General features: G+C 44.4%; 1 protein-coding gene across 2 annotated transcripts in view; it reads right to left on the reverse strand.

Annotated features, from left to right (window-relative positions):
* TSNARE1 (t-SNARE domain containing 1) overlaps positions 1 to 22138 on the reverse strand; it is a 1046259-nt gene that overhangs the window by 486846 nt on the left and 537275 nt on the right. For both annotated transcript variants that reach the window (XM_019528236.1, XM_019528235.1), the window contains exons 6-8: positions 21676 to 21766; positions 12384 to 12458; positions 11405 to 11461 (exon numbers count right to left, since the gene is read on the reverse strand). In XM_019528236.1, the coding sequence (XP_019383781.1) occupies positions 11405 to 11461; positions 12384 to 12458; positions 21676 to 21766 (223 nt within the window). The remainder of the gene's footprint in view (positions 1 to 11404; positions 11462 to 12383; positions 12459 to 21675; positions 21767 to 22138) is intronic.

Below are 22138 nucleotides of genomic sequence, written 5' to 3' on the forward strand. Positions count from 1 at the left end.
CGGCTTTGTCTACCCAGGTCTGAAATACATCCAATGGTTGGAGATTTTGTCACCTCTCTGGGTGACCTGTCCCAGTGCTTTAGTACCGTCCTCATGAGAAAATTCTTCCTAATATCTAACTTGCACATCCCTTGCTGCTAGCAGAAGCTGCTTTCTGTGAGCATTCGTACCAGGGGTTGTTGGCAAATCCACCCCCAGCTCTAGGCTGGGAACTAGCCACACCCTTATGTGCCAGGGCTGTGCCAGCACATAAGCCAGGCTTTCTTGTTCCCAAAACAGATCCACAGAGGGATTTAGGTGCCTGAATCCTGTTGAAATCAATGGGGGTTATGCACCAAAACTCACTGTGGAACTGAGCCTAGCCTTCCCATCTCTAAAATGGGGATAATGGCACTGAGTTCCTTCATAGGGGTATGGGAGGAAAATAAATTATAGTTACAATTGGGAAGCGGCCATAACATAGCTATTAGTATCATAGGAATACCCCCCACCCCGCCACGGCAGAGCTGAAAGGGGCATGTTTGCTTTCAGTTCATTAGCACAAGTTATCAAGGACTTTTCTATTTACCTTAGTGACATAGGGTTAAGCTATTTTTAAATGTGTTCTTCTGGGGAAAATTCTATTGCCATTCACCTTTAATCATGTTATAAAGGCAGCCATCAAAGGGGGTTTAGAAGAATACAATTTCCTTCCTTTCAATAATCCATCTCCACAGGGGTTTTAAATGTATTAAATAGCGCTGCATTCACTTTGGAGCAAGGTGACACACAGTGCAAGGTTTCACATTTGTCTCTCCAGTAAATGTACGGTCCTTGCGAGGGGAAGAGTCCATTTGCATGGTCAGCAACACAACTTCTAGATGCAGAAGGGGGAGGAGGGGGAAGGTGTGATGTCACTTAAAAAAAATATCATCATTACCCTGAAAAACCCACCTCCACTCTCACAAGGCATAAACTGCCTGCCTATTATATTATCATCTGCCCACTCAGAAGAGAAAATTAAACACACAAGGAAAAGCTGCAGTTGTGAACGGAAAACCATCCAGGCAAGCACAACCACTGTAGAAATTAGCTCGGTTTTTATTTTCTTGCTACTGAGACCCTCCACTTGCTGGAAACCAAGATTAACACATCAGCTCCAAGACTGGAGCCTGCATGCGTTTTACTCCAGTGCAACGGTCAGCATCCATCCAGCAACACCAGGAGGAATTGCATTTACAGCCCGGGTAGGCTGCGGTGCACAAAGAGAGGCTGGCATGTGTCAGCACGCACCCGATGGCTCTGGCTGTGACTGCACAGGACGGCCCATATAATCTGCACACAGGGTATGGCGTGCGTCTCTGGCACCTGCTGGCACACAGCAGGCAGCCCTAGCTGGGCTTGCCTGGCCATGCGGTCCCAGTACATCCTGTGCAGAGAGAGAAATGCCACTGGCCAGCCTTTAAGTGGAGGCAGCATTTGAGACTGCATCAAGGTTTGGAGGCAGACTGGGCCACAAGTCTCCGCCTATGCAGCGCGTCCATTAATAGGGACTTCCCAGTTTGTTTTCCGGTAGCACTGCATCTGTTTTTGTAGCATGCCTTATACTCGCCTTTAGGAGCAGCAGGGGAAATGCAGCAAATAGCTAACGAAGGCAAACGAGAAATGTTGCAGAGCCAGGGCTAACGACCCAGGCTCGTGATGGCGAGTGTTGGTGCGGTTCTGCTACCTGCCTGAGCCTGCGGACACAATATAAAGTCTCACTCTCTAGTCTCTAAATGCTCCCTGTTATTACAGAGGTACTTTCAGGCAGGCATTTCATTTCGATGGCTCAATGAACCACCCACACAACCCTGGTGTTACCATTTCCCACGCGCTCTCTTTCTGTGTGCTCTTCCTCCCCAGCGCGGGCTACGGAGGAACAGCCACAGGACTGGAGAATGCAAAGTGAGTGCTTACATAGGAGAGCAGGGAGGTCGGGGTCCTCCCCTAGGACAGAGATACCTGCCCTTCACTTTGTCTGGAGATTCCACTCCTGGCTCAGCAATGGGGGCAGGGAGGCTATGGGAGAGTCTACACGTGCATTTAAGCACGCCTACATTTAATGTGCATTAACTTAATGCACATTAAGTGGGGTTGGGGGGCATCTACACATGGAAGTGTTAAAGCACATTAACATTGTGTGTGGACTGACTGGAGACTAAAGTTAGTCTCCAGTCAGTCCACACACAGTGTTAATGTGCTTTAATGCATCTATATGTGCATGAATTAGCTTTAACTATGTGCATCTAAATTTGATACCTGCAAATGCAGGTATCAAATTTAAATGCAGATAGCCTAAATTCACCATTTGTAATGTGCATTAAGGGTGTGCACCCTTAATACACAATAACTTAGGCTAATGCACATTAAAGTGTCACGTGTAGAAGTGCCCTGTATGTACCAGCTCCGACAGGAGGCTGTTGAGGTAGTCTGTGAGAATCTCTCCCCACCCCTCCTACACTTGACTTCTACCTTTTTCCTCACTCGGAAACAGAGCCAGGTAGGCCTCATTCACATGTGCATAGAGTCAGCTGCAGTCTCTAGCTAAATCAGCAACTGCTTCTCCACCTGTAGCTCCTGGTAGCCTTTTCCAAGCAAAGCAGGCTCAGGCCCCAATAGGAGTCTGGCAGGGTATTCCTAAAGCAAACCCAGGATGTTGTGGTATCAGCAGGCTGGTACAGTGTTCAGGGGCCATGTGGTTTTTACAGCCCGCCTATCTGTAGCCCGCTCAAATAATCCCACCCTTGTAATGGGGATAACCATCAAATGCTTGATAGCTGAAGTGCAAGATGCAAGCTGAAAATCCTGATGATGCTTAACGGGACACCCCATGGGGCTACCACAGTATAAAATCTTAAGCATTGTTACTGATAATGGAGCTGGCCCTAGCAAGCTCCACATCTCCTCCCAACAATTCTGTTTTCTCAGCCTACAGGTGCCCTCTAGTTTTGCTGCATGACTCCTTTGTTTCCTCAACTTCCTAGCTATTGCAAGGTAGCAGCAGGTAACCAGCTTCTGCCTTCCATGAGGAAGATCGCTGCATTTCCACAGGGGCGGGAGTATGCGCTGAAAGGGAAATAATGGATATATAATAGCATATAAAGCATGCTGGTATCCTTAGGAAAAAAGAAAAGCCATGGGCATTTTCTCAGCAAAAGCCACCTGTATGCCATGAGGGATGCAGAGAGAACAACAAAAAAAACAGCTTTGGACCTTGCATTATCAGTTTGAACCCCTTGGAAGGATGGATCCTAGTTATATTAAATTAGGTCTGAGGATAATATAATCCACTTTGGAAGCCTTTGATTAAAAAAATCCTTGCCTACCTCCAAAAGAGGCAAAAAAAATTAAAACCAAAGTATGTGAAAGCACTTGGAGAAAAAACTGAACTAATTCAAACTTCCCTTAACTTCCCTCATGCACCTCAGCTTCCAAAACAAATGATGAGGTTTGGGGTACATAAGAAATGCTATACTGGGGCAGGCCAATAGTCCATCTAGCCCAGTATCCCTCCAACAGTGGGAAGAGAGGATGATTTAGAGGGAGAAATACCTAAAGTGATTTCCTCCCCATTCATTACCCTCCCTAGCATCTACTACTATTTGTTTAAGGATGCCAGAGGAAACCCTTCTGTTCAACGACTACTATTATCATCCATGAATGTGTCTAGTTCCCTTCTGAACCTGGATTTTGAACCTACCTTTACAACCTCCCACGGTAATGAGTCCCAGAAAGGAACTACAAACTGGGTTAAAAAAAAAGTACTTTGTCTTGTTGGTTTTAAACCTGGATCCTGCAAATTACAGTGAATGTCTTTTGGTTCTAGTATTCTGGGACTTGGTCTACAATGACTCCAAGATCTCTTTCCTGGAGTAAAGAATAATAAAAGACAAATAAATAGAAGTCAGGAAAAGAAAAGAAAACTTCCAAATAATTGAACAACTACCAACATAATTAAGTGACATTTCCTAATAGCATTAGAGAGAAAAAAATATCAGGTTGGTAAAGGGGCTACACTTTGTCTATCTGAATTAGTATATATGGAGCATCCTCCCTCGCAAGTCAGTAATTCATTCTCTCACCTGCTGTTAGTTTTACCCTGGTGAAGTTTGGATTCTTAAGGGAGACCCACAGAGCAGAAGAAAAGTTTGAATTATTGTAAGAATCCGTTTCTTCATTACAGGAATGACTACACACGGAATAACCTTGAACAGATGTATCAATTACCATTATACATGGAAGATGTATTTTCAGCAAAGCAACAATCTTGATTGCTTAAGATATCCCAGCCAGTCTAAAACATTACGATGCTAGCATGAGATGTTAGATAACACAGTACAAATCTGTTCCATTTGTATGCAGACCCCTTCTTGTTTTCAGCTTGTGAAACTGTAAGAAATGTTACATTTCAGAGATAAAAAAAAATACACTCCATATTATTCAAAAAAGAGGAAGCCTGGATTCAAATTGCATAGAATAGATCATTTTGACAGGGTAACCTTACAAAGATTTAGGAGATGGAGAAAACCCACAAAAACATGGCAGTTAAATTAAAAACCCATCGTTAGCCACTATGCAGAGTTTAGATTGTAAACTCTATAGGGAAAAAAAAAACAAAAACATTTTAGCTTGTGTTTGTACAGCATGTAGAAAACAGGCTCCTAGACTGTGGCTGTGGCTTCTAGGGAATAGCATGACATAAATAGCAATTTGCCAATAAACGCAACAAAATCAAAGTAACGACCTAGTCTAACTATACAAAATAAGGGCATAGTTTGAGAAGTCAATGGACTGACTTGCATGGATAATGGATCGGGTCCTAACTATAGTACTTCAAATACCGGCAACTACCAGCTCCTGGAAAGATTTTGATTTTTCAGAGGTGACCAGTGTGGGTGCAAAATAAATTCCATACAAAGCCAACACGTAATTCTCTAATAAAGGCTGGAGATCAGACCTTGCTACCCCAAAAACATTCATTTGTAATCCCCTACAAAGGCAATGCTAGGCATGTGCTTGTAGACACGTGTACAGTAAGAAAAAAATAGATATCACATCTTGTGCAAGGACCATGCCTATTTAAAGTGGTGCACTTTGCAAAGATAAACTCCTTTAATGTAAATAGAAAGTTATTACGTGTCTTGTGCTTAAGCAACATAATTTGCCAGCCCTCAACAGTAAGGTCCAGCATGCAGAAGAAACCGGAAACAACAACAATCTTTTGCCAACTGTCATATCCCACAATAGTAATTATTTTTTTCCCCAAAGTGGGTGACAGGAAATGAGGTGGGTGGCATTACAGCAGAATTATAGTCATTGTATTTTCTAAAAACGCCACAAAAAAATTCCCTTTTTAGCCCCTTTTTAAAAGTTGTCTGGATGTTGCCATTTGGTAGCAAACTCCCAGTTAATGCTATATTCCTTATAACAAACCTATACTTTCTCCTATTCCAAATACTTCTGGTGATTGCCTGGAAAGTTTGTCTGTACAGAGGATCCAGTATCTGCTGCTTAATAACACAGAGTTTATGACCAATTGCAGTCACTGAAGACCCTATGGGTCGTTTGAGTAAATGCCGGTGTATTAAAGATGATGCGTCCATGAAGAAGAGATGTGTTTATCGTATGGGATCCTTAAGAACAAGCCAGCTTTTGAATTCACTCTTTTTTCTGCTTCAGGCCACAATGCAATATTCCTCCAACGCGACCTTTGGTAGAAGGATGTGCTGCTGAAGAAGTAATAATTAAGGAGAAGGAGATATTTCTCCTTTTATCTTGGTTTAAAGGAATCACTGCTGAATTTGGTGGGGGTTTTTGCAGGCTTTATGTTTACCTAGATACATCTACCTATATATGTATACCAGTTTTACATCTCCCTAAACCATCATTATTTGACTGAATGTTCATATCATTGTAGAAGAAAACATAGGATTGGAAAGAAACCTCAGGAGGTCATCTAGCCAAATCCCCACTCGAGGCAGGATCATCCTTGTCTCAACCATCCCAGGAAAATACTTCCCTAACCTGCCCTTGGTTTCCAGCTATGAAGATGCAACCACTTTTCTAAATCTTCTCTTCCAGTGCTTAACCCCCCCTTATAATTGAGAACTTTTTAGTATCTAAAGTCAATCTCCCTTGTTGCCTTTAAAGCCCATGACTTCTCAGGCTGCCCACCACAGACAGAAAACAATTACGTAGCACTGTCTCTGTAATAACCTTTCCTGTACTTGGAGACTATTATCAAATCCCCCTTCAGTCTTCTGCAATCTAAAACACTCCCAGTTCTTCTGACCTTTCCTCCTATGTCCTGGCTTCTAGACTTCCAGCTCATTTCTGTTGCTGTCCTCTGGCCACCTTTTTCATGATATGCAGTACCCTAATCTGGATAGAGCATGCCAAGATGCACTCTCACCAATACTGAAAAGAGAAGAAGAATCGATTCTTGTGACACTCCTGGTAATACCTCCCAGTATGCCACTGTACAAGCAGGTAAGGCAGCAAGTCCTATAAATCATGAAAACACCGCCAGCCATTTGCCTGAATCAGACTGTCATGTAGGCAGATGCAAATGCATCTAGGAACAAACTCTCTCAGATTTCCACACCTCATTAATAGTTGTCATCATGTTCCTCTGAGAGTCCCATCAGCTTCTTCTCAGCTGTTCACACCTCATTGAGGTGTCTTACTTTGTTAAGCAGAATGCCTCTTCTCCAACATCAGCCTTGTAATTGGCCAATTTTATGGCTACTAATAGTCCTGCGCTGACAGAGGTTGAGTTAGGAGACAAAGTTTAGAAGGTTTAATTACACACACTGCAGATTGGACTACTTTCTGATTGCCAAATAAGGCCCCCATACATTGTTTAGACTGTATTAGCTCTCCCCCCCCTTCCCCGACAACTGCACATTGTTGACTCATATTCAACGGGTTGATCCTCAATCCCTTTTTCTGAAAGATCAAACTGGGGAACAACTGGCCAGTTTGTATATGTGTGCATGTGATTGTTCCTCCCAAACCAGGGATCATGGAGGAATTAGTTAATTCCCCAAAGTAATCGAAATTTATGTTACTGAAGGAAAACAACTTTCCAAGAGAAAATATGAAGGAGACTATATATAGGAAATTCATCAGTGTTTACACTTGCTATAATTAACTGAGGATTAAATAAAATAAACCTTGTGCCAGCATCCTGATTCTGCTTTTACCTGTACCAGGGTCAAGGATATTCACGTTGCAGTTCTCGCAGCCACTATAAATCAGCTCCTCCAAATATATGCAGCATTTTGTATTACTGTACAGGGTGCTGACTTGAATGCCTTAATATATGTGCAATATGGAATAGTTAAAGTTGCCGTGGGAAATTATAACTTTGAATTCTTGTCCACCGTGCAGATGGGAGAAAAAAATCAATCCCAAGATTACATTAACCACAGCGAACTCTATATTTTTAAAATTTCTTTTTATATTCTATGGAGGAAGAAAACAAACATGTGCTGGTAGATGCCCAATGCAAACACAGCATTATAGAAAAAGGAGGCTGGAAAGGACCACAAGAGGCCATCCAGTCCAAACTCCTGCCTGAGACAGGATCCCATCCAAGCCATCCTATACAAATCCATCGTCTAACCCAGAGATTCTCAGCCAGGGCACCAAGGAGTGCCTTGAGGTCTTATCAAGGGTGCCACAGGCTGCTACGTCGCATCAGCACCGTTTGACATACAAACATGGTTCATAAGATAAACACAAAGATTTCAAGCAGGAATAAATACTTGTGGTCTTTCTCAGTTCTTTGCAATAGAAAAATGACTCCATTACTTTTTTTTCTGTCGAAAAGGAAAAGCAACAGTGTGCAAACTAAGAGCTGACATTTCCTGAGGAGTGTCATGAGTCTATCTAGGGGTGCCTTGAATCTAAAAAGGTTGAGAAGCACTGAGCTAACCTCTTAGCAAAGCTACACAATCGACCTTGACAACACAAGACATAACACCCTAACCTGCTGCAGGTAAAGCAGGGGAACCACAGTGGCCAACATCCTGCCGGTGCAAAGGCTGTTAAAAGTATGCTCGAGAGATCCCAGAAAAAAGACTATATTCCCCCCACTACAGAAAAAAAGCAGCAACTCCCACAATCTGTACCAACCTGACCATGGGGTAAAAACCCCTCTTGTCCCCAAATCTGGCAATTGGTTAACCCTGAGCAGAGGGGCAAGACGCTCTAGCCAGGACCTCTGGGTTTACATCACAGCAGGAGCATTGGCAGACCCAGATATGCACAAAGAAATGTAAACTCCTGTATCTTGATGCTCAAATTGTTCATTTAGTGCACATTAAAATCTACATGCACCAGGTGTGAACATGTACATCAGGGATTGCACAAGCAAACACGTAAGTTTATCTCCATTTGCACATGCACATCTATATTGCAGGCACCAAAGATGAGCAAGTGATTATTTGTGTGTGTACATCTCGAGGTCACGGGCCTCACAGATACTGATTCCTACAAAGAAAGAAGAGATTTTAATACCACCTGTCATATGCAGAGAAGAAAGAAGTCACTAACATTAAGCTTTCATATGTAAAATGTGAAGAAAAGCAACTTGCAGCTACAGAAAACTTAGTTCAGTCCCTTCCAGCTCTATAAGAACCCGATAAGGTATTTGGACCAGGGAAGTGCCCTGACCATCAACATATTAGCCACTTTAAAGTCGTGTGTAACACAACACATGCACTTCCATTTTTAACATGAACTCCAGCCTGGATCTGAGTTCCCTTTCCCAGCAAAAACTCTGTTGAAGCTGATGCATACTCATGAAAAGTTTTGAGCTTTACAATCAATGCTTTCCAAAAAAACAAACCAAAAAAGTAGTGGGAGAAAATTCTTGATTATGTATACTCCATTCCAGTGGCTATTCATTGCCTAAAACAACAGGTTAAAAACATGTTAAACACTGTTTTCTTTTTCATTTACTCAGGGCAATGCAAACTAGCTAGACTCTTCTGGTCTCCATATTGTTCCTCCTTCCCTTGGAATCCCATTATGGTTTAATTATGAGAATTTAAAATGTGTTCCTATAAGATGTGTTCCTTTAATATTTAATTTATTCCTACAATATTAGTTGTTCCTAGAAAATTCCTCCTCCTACATCCTCCAGCTATGATCATCTGTGACAGATTTGCCCAACTTTTTAAATCAGGACCTTGCATGCCACCTCATCTATAGTCACAGTGAATCAATCCGATTGCCTAATGAAAATGATGGAAGTTTGTGCACTGACTTCAGTGTCATCAGAATCTGGCTAAATTACATATAAGAATATGCCATCTGTGGCCAAAAATAATCATTCATTATCTACCACCACTTGTTGGGGAATAAGGAGGGAAAAATGCACCCCGCAGAAACAACCATCTACCAGAACAGCAACAGTAGTCTACCATATTTATTCAAATCTAAGATGACCTTGAATTCAAGAGGACCTGCTGACAATTAGATTCTATACATGGACAATTTATAAATTTATTATAATTGTCCATGTATAGAATTTAATTATTGGAGGATTGTCTTTAATTCATCTTCCCCACCGCTGCAGGGGAGGTCAAGCAGCTTGCTCCCAGCTTGTGCCTGTCCCCTGCTATTTCTTCCCCCTGCTGCCCCCACAAGCCTCTGCTCCCTCTCCTTCCTCCCCCCCTGCCTCTGCTCTCCCTTCCCCATCGCCCCAGCCTCTGCTACCCACATCCCCCCTCGCCCCCCGCCATTACCCTTGCTCCGTGCCAGCAGACTCTGTCCCCGTTCTAGCCCAGGGCACTGAGCATGGCCTCAGCCCAGTCCTCATAGCAGCAGTGCAAGCTGCAGGCCACTGCTATGGGTGCAGGCTGGGATCGTATTCAGTGCCTTAGCATGCACTGTGGATGAAGTCTGCTGGCACAAAGCAAAAGGGAAGGGGGGTAGAGGATGGGGAGGAGGAGGGAGAAGAGGCTTCAGGTAGATGGGCTGAGTGGGGGGGTGGGGAAGAAGCAGCTGCTGTTATGCCCCAACCCTGAATAGGGGCAAGAACCCAACCCACAGCGGCCACCTGTCCCCACACTACCCCCTACTAATTTCTAAGACAAGGGACTTCTCCCTCCCATGTTAAATGGGAGGGGGTGTGGAAAACCTCATCTTAGAATCGAGTAAATATAGTAGATCCTCTGCAAGCTCCAGGCCACCAATGCAAACATTTAATGAGGCAACTTGATTTGGTATTAAAGAAGTACCCCAACACGAAGTAAGTCACGATGAAGTCAGACACGGAGTCTTAATAATTGAAATCCTGGCAATTAAAACAGATTTCTGGCGCACATTTTTGCTTTCTGCCTTATTTGCAGGACCGTTTGCAACTTGACGCTAATGCCTGAACAAGAACTTCTTAATGAGAAGCATCAATGCCATCGGTGTAAGGAGCAGTTAGGACACAGGTAGGACCGAACGGCAAGAGATGTAGACTAGTAAAGACACAGGGACTCACAAGCATACTGGGATCTTTCCTAAGAGCCCCTAAAAGGAAAATGTAGGTTACCATTTTCAAATATATGCACTGATGCTAAGAGGGCAGTTCAGTGCTTCTGTCGTCCAATATCAATTATAAGTCCTAGTTTGAATGCTGCCATGTAGGATCCGAGGGCCTGGTTAATCTTTTAATGCAGCTAATGAAGTTATACCAAGGATGGATTGAGCTCCTAGCATCAGAGACATTCCTTGGGATCTGCCGTGATTTTGTTATTTTTAGTGCATTATGTTTAAGCAGGAGGCGGGGCTGGATGGCACTTTATAAACCTCGTCATTCATTGAGGCACAAGCTTTCGTAAGCCACAGCCTACTTTGCCAGGTGCTAAATGTTTAATACGGTATCAAAGCTCCTAGAGCTGGGGGCAGGCTCTTTTTGTGCGTGTGTATTAATATAAAGCAGTAAGTATCGTGGCTACATAATGAGGAACGAGCGACTACCCCTTAGAGGTCTGAGATTCAGTGTCAGGTATGCGTACAATTGATTAGATTGTAAAATAACCTAAGGAAGGGCCAAAGGACAGGGATGGGGATGAAAACACTCCTGGAGACACTCTGGAGTGGACAGGCAAGTCGAAAGCAGGCAGTGAGGAGCTGTTCGGTGTCGGTGGGGGAATGAACAAGATAACCTGGCGCATCTTCTACTTGTCTATTTTTAGGAGTCTGTGAACGTTGCCATCTGCCAAGGGCGCTGCATGCTTCCCAACGGCACACAAACAGCACGATCTCTTGGATTTCAATGAGAGGGCTTTTTGGGGAATAAGGCGCCATTCAGCATCAGTAAGGGGATGAGAGACTGCCTTCTTCATATGTGCTGCTCCAAAGGTTGAACACACACACCTACCTGTTTACTGCTTCTCTGCCCCGTGGGAAGCAAAGATTTGGACTTCTCTGCTATTTTCTGTAATAGAAAAAAAGAAAAAAAGGAAAGAGGGGGAGGAAACAGGGGTCAAATACTTGGGGGAAAATATAGCAGTAGTCTTAAACATTGCTCATTCACATTGAATTAAAATACATGCATAGGAAAGTAAAATAACCCTGTAATTTAGTAAAGAGAAAAAACTGGCCTTGAAGTTAAGCCTTCCGAAATTACAAGTCTTTTAAACTTCAAGCATGACAAGGTTATCAGAACCAAAACGTGCACTTAAGGAATGACAGCCAGGACGTGGGTTAAGTAGCAATTTGCCATTCAGATCAGCTTCCTGATGCAACCGGGCATTCACAAAATGCGATGGCTAATTTTGGCACTTTTTTATAAAATCCAAAGTCACATGCCCAATGCAGATGGAGTGTGCTCCAAAGTGTGCTCAACCCCGAGGCACAAAAAAAAAAGGAAAAGACTTCTGTTTTAACATGACAGACAGCCAACAGACATAATGCAATGGCATGACATTTATGCCATGCCAGCTGTGTGAAGGAAATGAAAACTAAAGGATATGATTTGATGTAATATGATACGATATCTGATATGGTATAATATATAAGACACGACCTCCCAATGTTGAAAACCCAAATGTGGCTCTAAAAAACACCCAACAAAACAAAACAAAAAAACCCCAAACCCAAATGGGGTTTTACCAGCTTACTTTCACTGTCAGGTGTAATAAAGCTTAATTATAAGTGGAAATAATTATGGCGAGGGTGGGGGGAAGGTTTCCTAAAAATAAAATGAGACCAATAAAAATCCCCAAATCTCTCAATTCCACTTATATAAAAATCAGTAACTGTGGGTCTGATTCAGAGCAGAGCCCACAGTTGCCCTGGTCAACATCCTCCCAAGTGCGCACATCACAAAGGGAAAGGCAGGCTAAGCGTCCTCCTACCTTTTGTACAGCTCCGTATCGTTGGATGGCATCTGACAGCTGGTTCTTCAACCTGTCCAGCTGAAGCCGCTCTTGCTGTACCGAAAAGGCAAAAGTAAAGAAAGAAATCAACATTTGCAAACTGCAGGAAGTAGAAGCTGTGTTTGCCCTTGGGCTGTGGTTCTGCCTGATCTCAGCAGCATTAGACCTATTCAATATCTGAACCAATTTAGCAAGGATTACAGGAAGCCGTCTTGGTGACCGAGTAGGGGGGAAACGTTATCCTCAAATTAGCTGAACAATTCCCAAGGAGCTACCTCGAAAGTAAACATGAAACCCTAATAACCGGAGGATCTATACTTAGACTTCTTCGCTTTGGAGACATGGCTTGCACAACATGCATGAAAACAAGGGGGGGGTGCACGGTTGGCTTCTAGTTTCTAGTATAATGAAAATGAATAATAAAGGCCCCATGGCATACTTCTTTTTGCGGTCACACTCAAACTTGGCTAGCTGTTTTCTGGCCTACACGGGCACCCTCCTGGGACTGGAGAAGAGGCTATGTTGAAAAGGGTAGGCAACTACAGTGCTTGGCACTACAGAAGATTCCCATGTAGCTGTACAAGCCATGGAAAGAATCCTGAAAAGATTGAGCACCTGTCACTGATCTACCGAGTGACCTCGGTCATGTCACTTTGCCACTCTCTGCTTCCCCTTCCCATTCCCTAGGTGTCTGTCTGGTTTAGGCAGGCTGCAAGCTCTCCAGTGCAGGGACATGAGGAATGGGATTCACTAGGTCTCCACTGCACTACAAACATGGATAGTACTTGTCTTTGCCTTTTTGATGGAGTGCATTTGAATACTAAGCAGCAATCCAGCTTATGTAGTTGCATGTTATTGAAACACCCTGCCTAAAACCTAGCTCTGAGAACAAGCCTCTGCCATCATCTAGCTTTCACAAATTCACTGTCGTCTCCCATTCACGTGCCAAACGGGACCGGCTGCGCTTAGATTATGCAGGCTCCTGGTGAGAAATACTTCCAGGGGAAGCGCCAGAAGTTTTGCTGCTGGACACAGAAGTACACCTGACTACATACCAGAGACAATACCTAAGAAACAACCCAGAGGACTTCACTTAACCAACCCTAATTTCTACAGTGCACATCAAAGTACAGAGGCAGAAAAGGATCTGGGAGTCATCGTTTATGCCAAGATGAACATGGGTCGGCAATGTGGGGACGCGGTCAGGAAGGCCAACCGCACCTTGTCCTGCATCCACAGATGCATCTCGAGCAGGTCCAAGGAGGTGATCCTCCCCCTCTGTGCGGCACTGGTCAGGCCGCAGCTGGAGTACTGCGTCTAGTTCTGGGCACCGCACTTCAAGAGGGATGTGGACAGCATCAAGAGGGTCCAGAGGAGGCCACTCGCATGATCAGGGGGCAGCAGGGCAGGCCCTACGAGGAGAGGCGATGGGACCTGAACCTGTTCAGCCTCCACACGAGAAGGCTGAGGGGGGATCTTGTGGCCTGTTACAAACTAGTCAGGGGGGACCAGCAGACATTGGCGGAGTCCCTGTTCCTCCCAGCACTCCCAGGAGTGACCAGGAATAACGGTCACAAGCTGGCAGAGGGGAGATTCAGACTAGACATCAGGAGGCGCAACTTCACGGTCAGGGCGGCTAGGATCTGGAACCAACTTCCAAGCGAAGTGGTGCTGGCTCCTACCCTGGGGGGCTTTAAGAGGAGGCTGGACAGTCACCTTGCCGGGGTCGTTTGACCCCAGTGCTCTTTCCTGCCATGGCAGGGGGTCGGACTTGATGATCTGCTCAGGTCCCTTCCGATCCTAGAAACTATGAAAGTGGGGTTCGTAGTACATGGCCTAAAAGACTGAGGCCAGATCTAACAATAGAAAATTTTGGTGGTCCAGTAATACGCATTAGGCATGCGGGCTTGATGATGTCTTTGCCTTTGCTGGAATCATGTATTTTTCTTGAGGAAGCAGCATAAGGAAAAACAAAAAACCAGACCATCTCTTGCCCCAAAAACTATATGCTAGGGGAGCTTCTTGCCGGTATAGCAAACCCGGGAAACCTTTTCTAGCATGGACCTAGCCTAAGGCAAACTCCCTCTGATGTCGATGGGAGCTTTGCTCAAGGAAGCACAAGGTAAAACCTGAGTAAAGAACCCCTGTGTTGATCCATTTGATACCATGGACGGTCTGACAGACAGCATGAGACGGATACAGTAAGGGACACATTGCACTGGTACTTGTGTAATAAGGTATTCAGCACATGCCTGTTCTGCAGCATGCAAACGTTACTATTGGGTGACTGTGCAGTTCAGTTGTGCTCAACTTGTTGGCCTCGTGGGCTGGATGATTGGTACGGAGCCTGTCTACAGGCCAGATCAGGCCCTAGGCACCTGACACTGCCCTCTCCCACCACCTGTGCACCAGGATTGGGGCCTCCAGGCCCAGCACCATCCCTTTCCATCTTGTGTGTCCCAGGATTGGGTCCTGGGGGTCCTAGCACTGTCCATTCTCTCTGTTCACATAGCAGGATTGGGTCCTGGGGGTCAGCCCCATCCCCTCCTGCCCCCCGCATGTCAGGGGCCTGGTGCCACAGCCCCTTCCCCAATCTCCAGACCACCAAAGGCCCTGCACCCTGGGATCAGGTGCCAGATCCAGTACAGAGGTCCTGGGGCTCTGCATGGATCCAGAGACTTGGCAGCACTCCCCTACCACCAAATTTCAGGACCCAGAGGAGTCCTATGGGCTGAATGACACAGCACCATGCGCTGGATCTGGCCCACAGGCTAAAGGTTGAGAACCCCTAATGTAGTTTAATGCAAATTTCCAAAAATAGCTTTCTTTTTCCCATTTGTGATTTGACCACAGTAAACGGTATTAACCTGCCAATGCTGAAGTTGAGGCATCGTTCAAGAAATACATTTTCTGTGTGTGTTACAAACCTCCAGGTTGTTATTATTATTAATGATGCTATTCCATTTTTATTAGGAAAGTGCAGTAATTGGCCTGAACCTTAAAAGAAAAATACAGCCATAGAAAGCATTCTCTTTGTGTCATTATACAACAAACAGACAGAAGATGGTGCAATGCTACAGGTAGACTTCATACCTAAAAGCAAGTGCATTACTGCATAATACTCCTGACCACAATTTTTAATCCAGGCATTTATTTAATCAACAACAAATCTATTGAACAGATGTCACCAAAGGGAGAGAACGCGTGTAGCTGGGTCTCCTGCTACTATTAAATATAAAGGGCAAGACTGACACAAACACAGTTCTATATTTAAAGCAGGAGGTAGTAATCCCGGGGATACGTTCCCATCCAACAGACTTGATTTAAAATGACATCAAATGATTAATTTAATCCTTTCATCCAGATGATGCTTTCTGCACTTCAGAGGCCCAGGCTCATCGGGCCATTAGTAATAATATTCATTCTCCCTGGCTTGTGGACAAAGAGAGAGGCCAACTTATTAGAGGCCAATTTTCTCAACATTGATTAAGGTCCAGGGGAAGACGGCAGGCTCAGCAGCAAGTCTTCTTGCCTGGAATTCATTCCAGCAGGAGACAGGCCCCAGCTCACACCTGACCAAATTTAGGACAAGGTACAGGGAATGCTTTGCTCAAACTAACAACAGGTTGTAGAGTTTCCTCCCACCTGGCTACATCTCCCCTGCATTCAAGTTTAATGCGACCAAATGCTTGTTCCTCGAAGCGAAATGATACTAGAAGCAACCATCAAACATTTGATTTATAAACACCTTAAGTATTACAATGTGATAAGAAACGATCTCCATCCTTGGCACTTTTTAAGACCCTTGTAGGCAAAGGCTTGATGTAGTCGGGGCTGGTCCCGCAGGGGGTTAGACTAGATGTGACCTCCTGAGGTCCCTTCCCACCCTCATTGTCTATGATATTACATGGTTTTGTCAGGAGTAACTCATACCTAACCAACCTAATGCCCTTCTATAACAAGTTGATGAGCTTTGTGGATGGGGAAAGCATCGGATATGACATGCCTTGACTTTGGTTAGGCTTTTGGCACCGGCTCCCACAATGTTCTCATCAGGAAAATAAGGAAATAAGATCTAGATGAAATTACTGAAGGGTGAGTCCATTATTAGTTGGATAATCATGTTCAAAAAGAAGCCATTAATGACTTAATGTCATACTGGGAGGATGTGCCAGTCACCCGGGGACTTGCTCTGCATCCAGTACCGTTCGATATCTTCATTAATGACTCAGTCAGTGGAACGGAGCAGCCCCTCATTAAATCTGTGGATGAGTCTAAGCTAGGTGGGGCAGCAGGCACGCTGGAGAACAAGATTAAGATTCAAAATAGGATGCATTAGGAAAAAAAAAAGAAAAAGAAAAGGTCTGAGTAGGCCTGACTGGAGTACTGATTAATATAAGCACTGACCAGTTGATATAGCATCATAGGAAAGCAGAGCGGGAAGGGACCTCACAAGGTCATCTAGTCCTGTCCCATGGTGCAGGGGGCTTTTTATAAAGACTTTGCTAAAAACACTGAGCAAAGCAGGCCTCAAAAGCTGGCTGGCATCACCGGGCCACTGGTGATAGACAGCAGGAGTGTTTAAGTGGATCCTTAAGGTCGACGGATAAGGGTGGTATCAAAGAGTCTTGAACACACCGAAGGATTAGAGTCATTCGGTTGGTTTGTTACATAAATACCTGGTGTAAAAAGCACTGCTTGATCCAGGTATAAGAAGGACTGCAATGTTTTGGGACTTTCCATGAGGTTTTGGGGGCCACAAGCAATTAGGATTTATGCCTTTGCCTTATCATAAGGACTCAGAACTAACATCTCGTAGCCCTCTGGACAAGCATGTTAATGAGCTCGTGCTTTGTAGGTAATAAACCTGGCTGAGCTTTTGCAGAGGTAAGAACTGACCACAAACGCATCCTTGTGGTTAATTCTTTATGCGGCATCGAGGTCTCCAAGGAAACACGCACGGCACATACCAACACCAACAGCAAAGGCTGACAGCACGCTTATGCACAGAGAAGTGCAGTGGGCAAGAGAGAACAGGGAGGAAAAACACTACAATAAATCAGATGAAATTCAATCAGGGAAAACGCAAAGTGCTACACTCCGGACAGAACCATCACATGCGCAAATGCAAAATGAGGAATGACCGACTGGGCTACAGGACCACAGAGAGGACTTGATGATACACTGGACCGCCGACTACAGGAGTCAATCGGACATTATCGTTAGAGAAAAGTGAACAGTACATTGGGATGTACGAACAGATGTCATAGGTGAGTTATAAAAAGTGACTTTGCTACTCTATTCAGTGCTGATGGGGCCCCGTCTCAAGTCATGACTGGTTTGAGGTACCTCATTTCAAGGAAGTCAGAAGGGAGGGCAGGGTGGCACCTTAGAGACTAACTGGTTCAGGGAACCAGCTTTTGTAGGCAAGAGACAACCACCAACAACCTGGCCAGTCCATTCCTAGCATGTGAGAAAGCAGGTTGAAATCTCATGCCTCTCTGCTGAGCCAGTTAGTCTCTAAGGCTGGGGGCAGAAGTTACACATAAACCGGTTTAAGTGATCAGAGATCAGTTTAAACCTGGAACAGACCAGAAATTCAGTGCACATCAACCACTTAAAAAAAAGCTGAAACTGGTTTAAGATAAACATGGTTGCACGCAGTATCAGACTTAACTGCTTTAAGTCAAACCAGTTTATGGAACTTCTGTTCCAGACCTAACTTGTCCTCCTGGTGTACATGTCACCCTGGAGTCAGGCACAATGGATACCTCTCTGCAATACCTCTGCACTTCCAAGACAGACATGAAATATTTGTAGAGATCCAGGAGAGCAACAAAAATGATAAGTCTAGAAAACACGCTATGTAAAGGGGGGGGTGAGTTTGTGGTCAGTTCTTACCTCTGCAAAAGCTCGGCCAGGTTTATTACCTACAAAGCACCAGCTCACTTACACGCTTGCACGTATTTATTTTGGAGAAGAAAAGACTGCGGGAGGCTTTGAGAACAGCCTTCAAATACAGAAAAGGGTCGTTATAAAGAAGATAGAGGTCAATCGTTTTCTGTGTCTACAAGGGACAGGGCAAGAAGTCATGGGATGATACTGCAAGAAGGGAGATTAAGGGTAGATATAGGAGGGTAGATATCCAGTTAGGCACTGGGATGGATCACAGAGAGAGGGTGTGGACTTTGTGTCACGGGAAGTCCCTAAAGGCAGGTTAGGCAAACATTTGTATGGCTCAGTTCAGACAAGGGTGATCCTGCCTGAAGTAGAGGGTTGGGCAAGAAGACTTCCGGGGGTCTCTTCCAGTCCTATTTTTCTCTGATTTCCTATACTGCCATTACCATTTTATATGTAAAGCTCCACTACTTTCGGTATTGCATTACACACACAAATCAATACGTGGTCCCTGCTTCAGGCTCCCTGTCATGGGACTATTCAAACCTCACCTCCGCTACTACAAAAACCCTTGAAGAATGCAAGACTGGCTTTGTATTATACAAAGGCTTTGCTGTGCAAGACCTTAATGCTAGTTTGAGAGTCAGCCTTGCTGCGTGAGTCCATCTAAGCCAAGACTCTGCCTCCTCTCATGCCAGTGCCTTTGTTCCAGGCATATTATTAATTTATTCAGTTGAGCATCCCATCTCCAAAAAGTCTAGCAGACACCTGATGCTTCAATGCAAGATGGGTAAAAATCCCATAATGCACCTGGCTAGCTGTACATCACTGTCGGAAAGTAAAAAACCTCTCCTTTGTTTGTACACAGCAGAACACAGAATAATGGATTGGAAGGGACTGGATATAAAGCTTTAAATCAATGGAAGGTTTCTCATGGTACAGGAAACTTTATGTGAACACTATCCACAGAGCCCCCAGAGGGACTTAGACACCCAGCCACAAATACCCATCTGAGTCATTCATTTTATAAGGGAGAAAGGCTACAGATTTTACATCAAAATGTGTAGGTTTAATTATTTAAGCTATACACTGTTACAAAGGAAAAGTAAAAAAAAAACAAAAACCAAACAACCCCCCCATTAAATTAACTGACCACAGAGTGGGAGAAGTTATTATGTGATATCAAAAAGAGAGCTGCAAATTTATTTCTCAGATTATCATAAGTGTTTGCATCTTCTTCTCCCTTCTGCTCTTAAATGTACTGTATTTGTACAAAAGCCAAAACACCAAAAAAAAACAAAACCTCTTCCCTCTCCTACAGTGAAACCCATTCTGATCACAGCCTCTACTCAACTTTGCTAAAGCTGAGAACAACATCCAAGGGTAAGGCCATAATTACTTTTCACCTAGCCTTATCTGACTTCCCTTTGGACCCAATTTGTGTTGCATGAAATAACTGGGGGATATGGAGAAATGGCCAGGTCATCACATCTCTATAAAGCCATGAGCTATCTTTTGATTTATTTCTTTTGGCTTTGAGTTGATCATTCAAACACCTCTTCCGTTCATTGACTCTGCAAGACTGCCGTAGCCTTCACTAGACTTTCCCTTTGCCGCTACCTCCACCTTTTAAAACTTATTCATGTATTTATTTTTTTACTACTGTTTAAACACAGAGAAGGGAGAAGAAACAGCAAGTATAGCACAATGTAAGGTCTCACGCTGACATAGCTTTGGGCTGTTAAGGGCTACGTGGAGAGAGCCTTCTCTATGCAACTTATCTCATGTTCATCCTAAATGAAGGGGCAGTGGAGTTGCATCTAGGAAGGCAGGAAAGGTGGAATTTGAGAGGATGGCAAGAAGAGGGATTTTAGGGTCGGGGGTGGAAGCCAGGATGGAGGACAAAAGAATGAGAATGAAGTGTTTTGGGAAACCTTGAAGAAAAGCAGCTGAGCATACCCACGGAGGGAAGGAGGAAGGGAATTGAAGGAATTCTGCTCCTAAAGGAAGGAAGGAAGAGGGTGAAAACTGATCTTGCAAAAACAATGGGAAGTTCCAAGATAATATCCAGTACAGAAGTATGGTTCCTAAATCCAGCAGAGCAAGTACAGAGCTGAGAGACCTGTATTCTTCGCTCATCTACTGGATCAACCCGTTATCCCGGGCAAGGCAGAGAGCTCTCACTCACATTGCTTCTGCTTGCAATGTTGTGCAGAGTATAAACCCTAGCCCATCCTCAATGAGCATGCAATGGGCAGGGACATATCATAGGAAAATAGGGCTGGAACGAACGTCATGAAGTCATCTAGCCCGGCCCGTTGTTCAAGGCAGTATCAGCCCTGACTCAACCATCCCAGCCAAGGGTCAATCTAACCTGCTCTCGAACATTTCCAGGGATCGAGCGTCCACAACGCCTCTAGGCAGCCTGTTTCAATGCTTAGCTGCTCTCATAGTGAGAAAGCCCTAATCTCTAACCTAAAATTTTCTCTGATGTAATGTAAGGCCATTATGCCTAGTCTTGCTCGTATGGTCACAGAGAAAAGCCCACCCCCATCCTCTCTCCCAGCGCCCGTCAGGTATTTGAAGACTGTTCTCAAATCTCCCCTCAGTCTGCTCTTCTCCAGACGCACTAATCCTGGATCTTGGTAGGATTTGGGGTAGTAGGTTACAGATGCGAAGCAAATTGATTGGACATGGGAGAAAAACAGGAAATTACTAGAACCCGCTCGGCTGTCAGCGGGGGTGCAATTCAAACGTATTTGGCTGAAGTCAACAGGAACTGCACCTGCACACATTAGGAGCAGGCTTCGCCCCAGATAAAAGCCGAACCTGCTGTTATATATATAATAATAGCAATGTCCTTGCTGTAACTTTCCCCCTCCTGCAATTGCCTCCCTCCATTTCTGCCTCTCAGTATTGAAATGACCCGCATGTGGCGCTGAATGAATTCCATATCCACATGAATTACACTGCTTGGCCGCTTAGGTGTGTTTTCACCTGATTTTTTACTCATTTGTAACCGATGTACTACTTGACTGTTCAATGGATATTATATTCCCCAAATCGCCTGCGGTTGCTTTCACCCGCTCGTTCCAGGCTGCTTGTTGAACTTAAGCACATGCTACGACAGAGCGGGGATTTCACTGTACTACAGGTTGGATCTCATGGAATTAACCTCAAGAGAAAGCATTTTTTCCCCCAACTAAAGTGGTCCCGGCATCTGCTTTGCCAATTTGCAGAGGCAGCGCGCGGTTGAATACTGCCATTGTAACAGAATAAAGGGAATTAGAGAGACGCTGAGCTCAGCAGCTTTAGGACACTTGCTTTTACGAACCCAACTTTCAATCTAGACGGCATCTCAAAGGGCACATACCCTGGATGAGCCTCTGACAACCTCAGACAGCTGCTTGATAGCTTTGGTGCTGGTAGTGATGGTTTTATTGGTCTCCTGCTGAGTCTCATGCCTGTAGAGGGAAAAAAAAAATATAAATATATATATAATGAGCCAATATATAAATATATATATAATGAGCCACCCATTTCACTCTTTTGCCACAGAGAAGTTATAAACAAACAGCAAAAAATACCAGCTATGGTGATGGAAGAGCTATAGGATGAGGAGGGGGTGGGTGTGTTCAGCAGAAGCAGGAGCAGCACAAAGTAAGAACCAGTAAATGCTGGAGGGGTTGTGGCTGAAAGGTCACTGCGGTTGTCAAGTAGACAAAATGGGTTTGGATCTCTGTTTTAATAAGGAACGGCACACAGATAATCAATGGTGGCATTCAGGCGGGGAGAGACACAACGGAAACAGTGGTCACCAGGGAAAAGGGGAGGCC

Source organism: Gavialis gangeticus, unplaced genomic scaffold, assembly GCF_001723915.1.
Source record: "Gavialis gangeticus isolate Ggan-Ray unplaced genomic scaffold, GavGan_comp1, whole genome shotgun sequence".
Classification (NCBI taxonomy): Eukaryota; Metazoa; Chordata; order Crocodylia; family Gavialidae; genus Gavialis; species Gavialis gangeticus.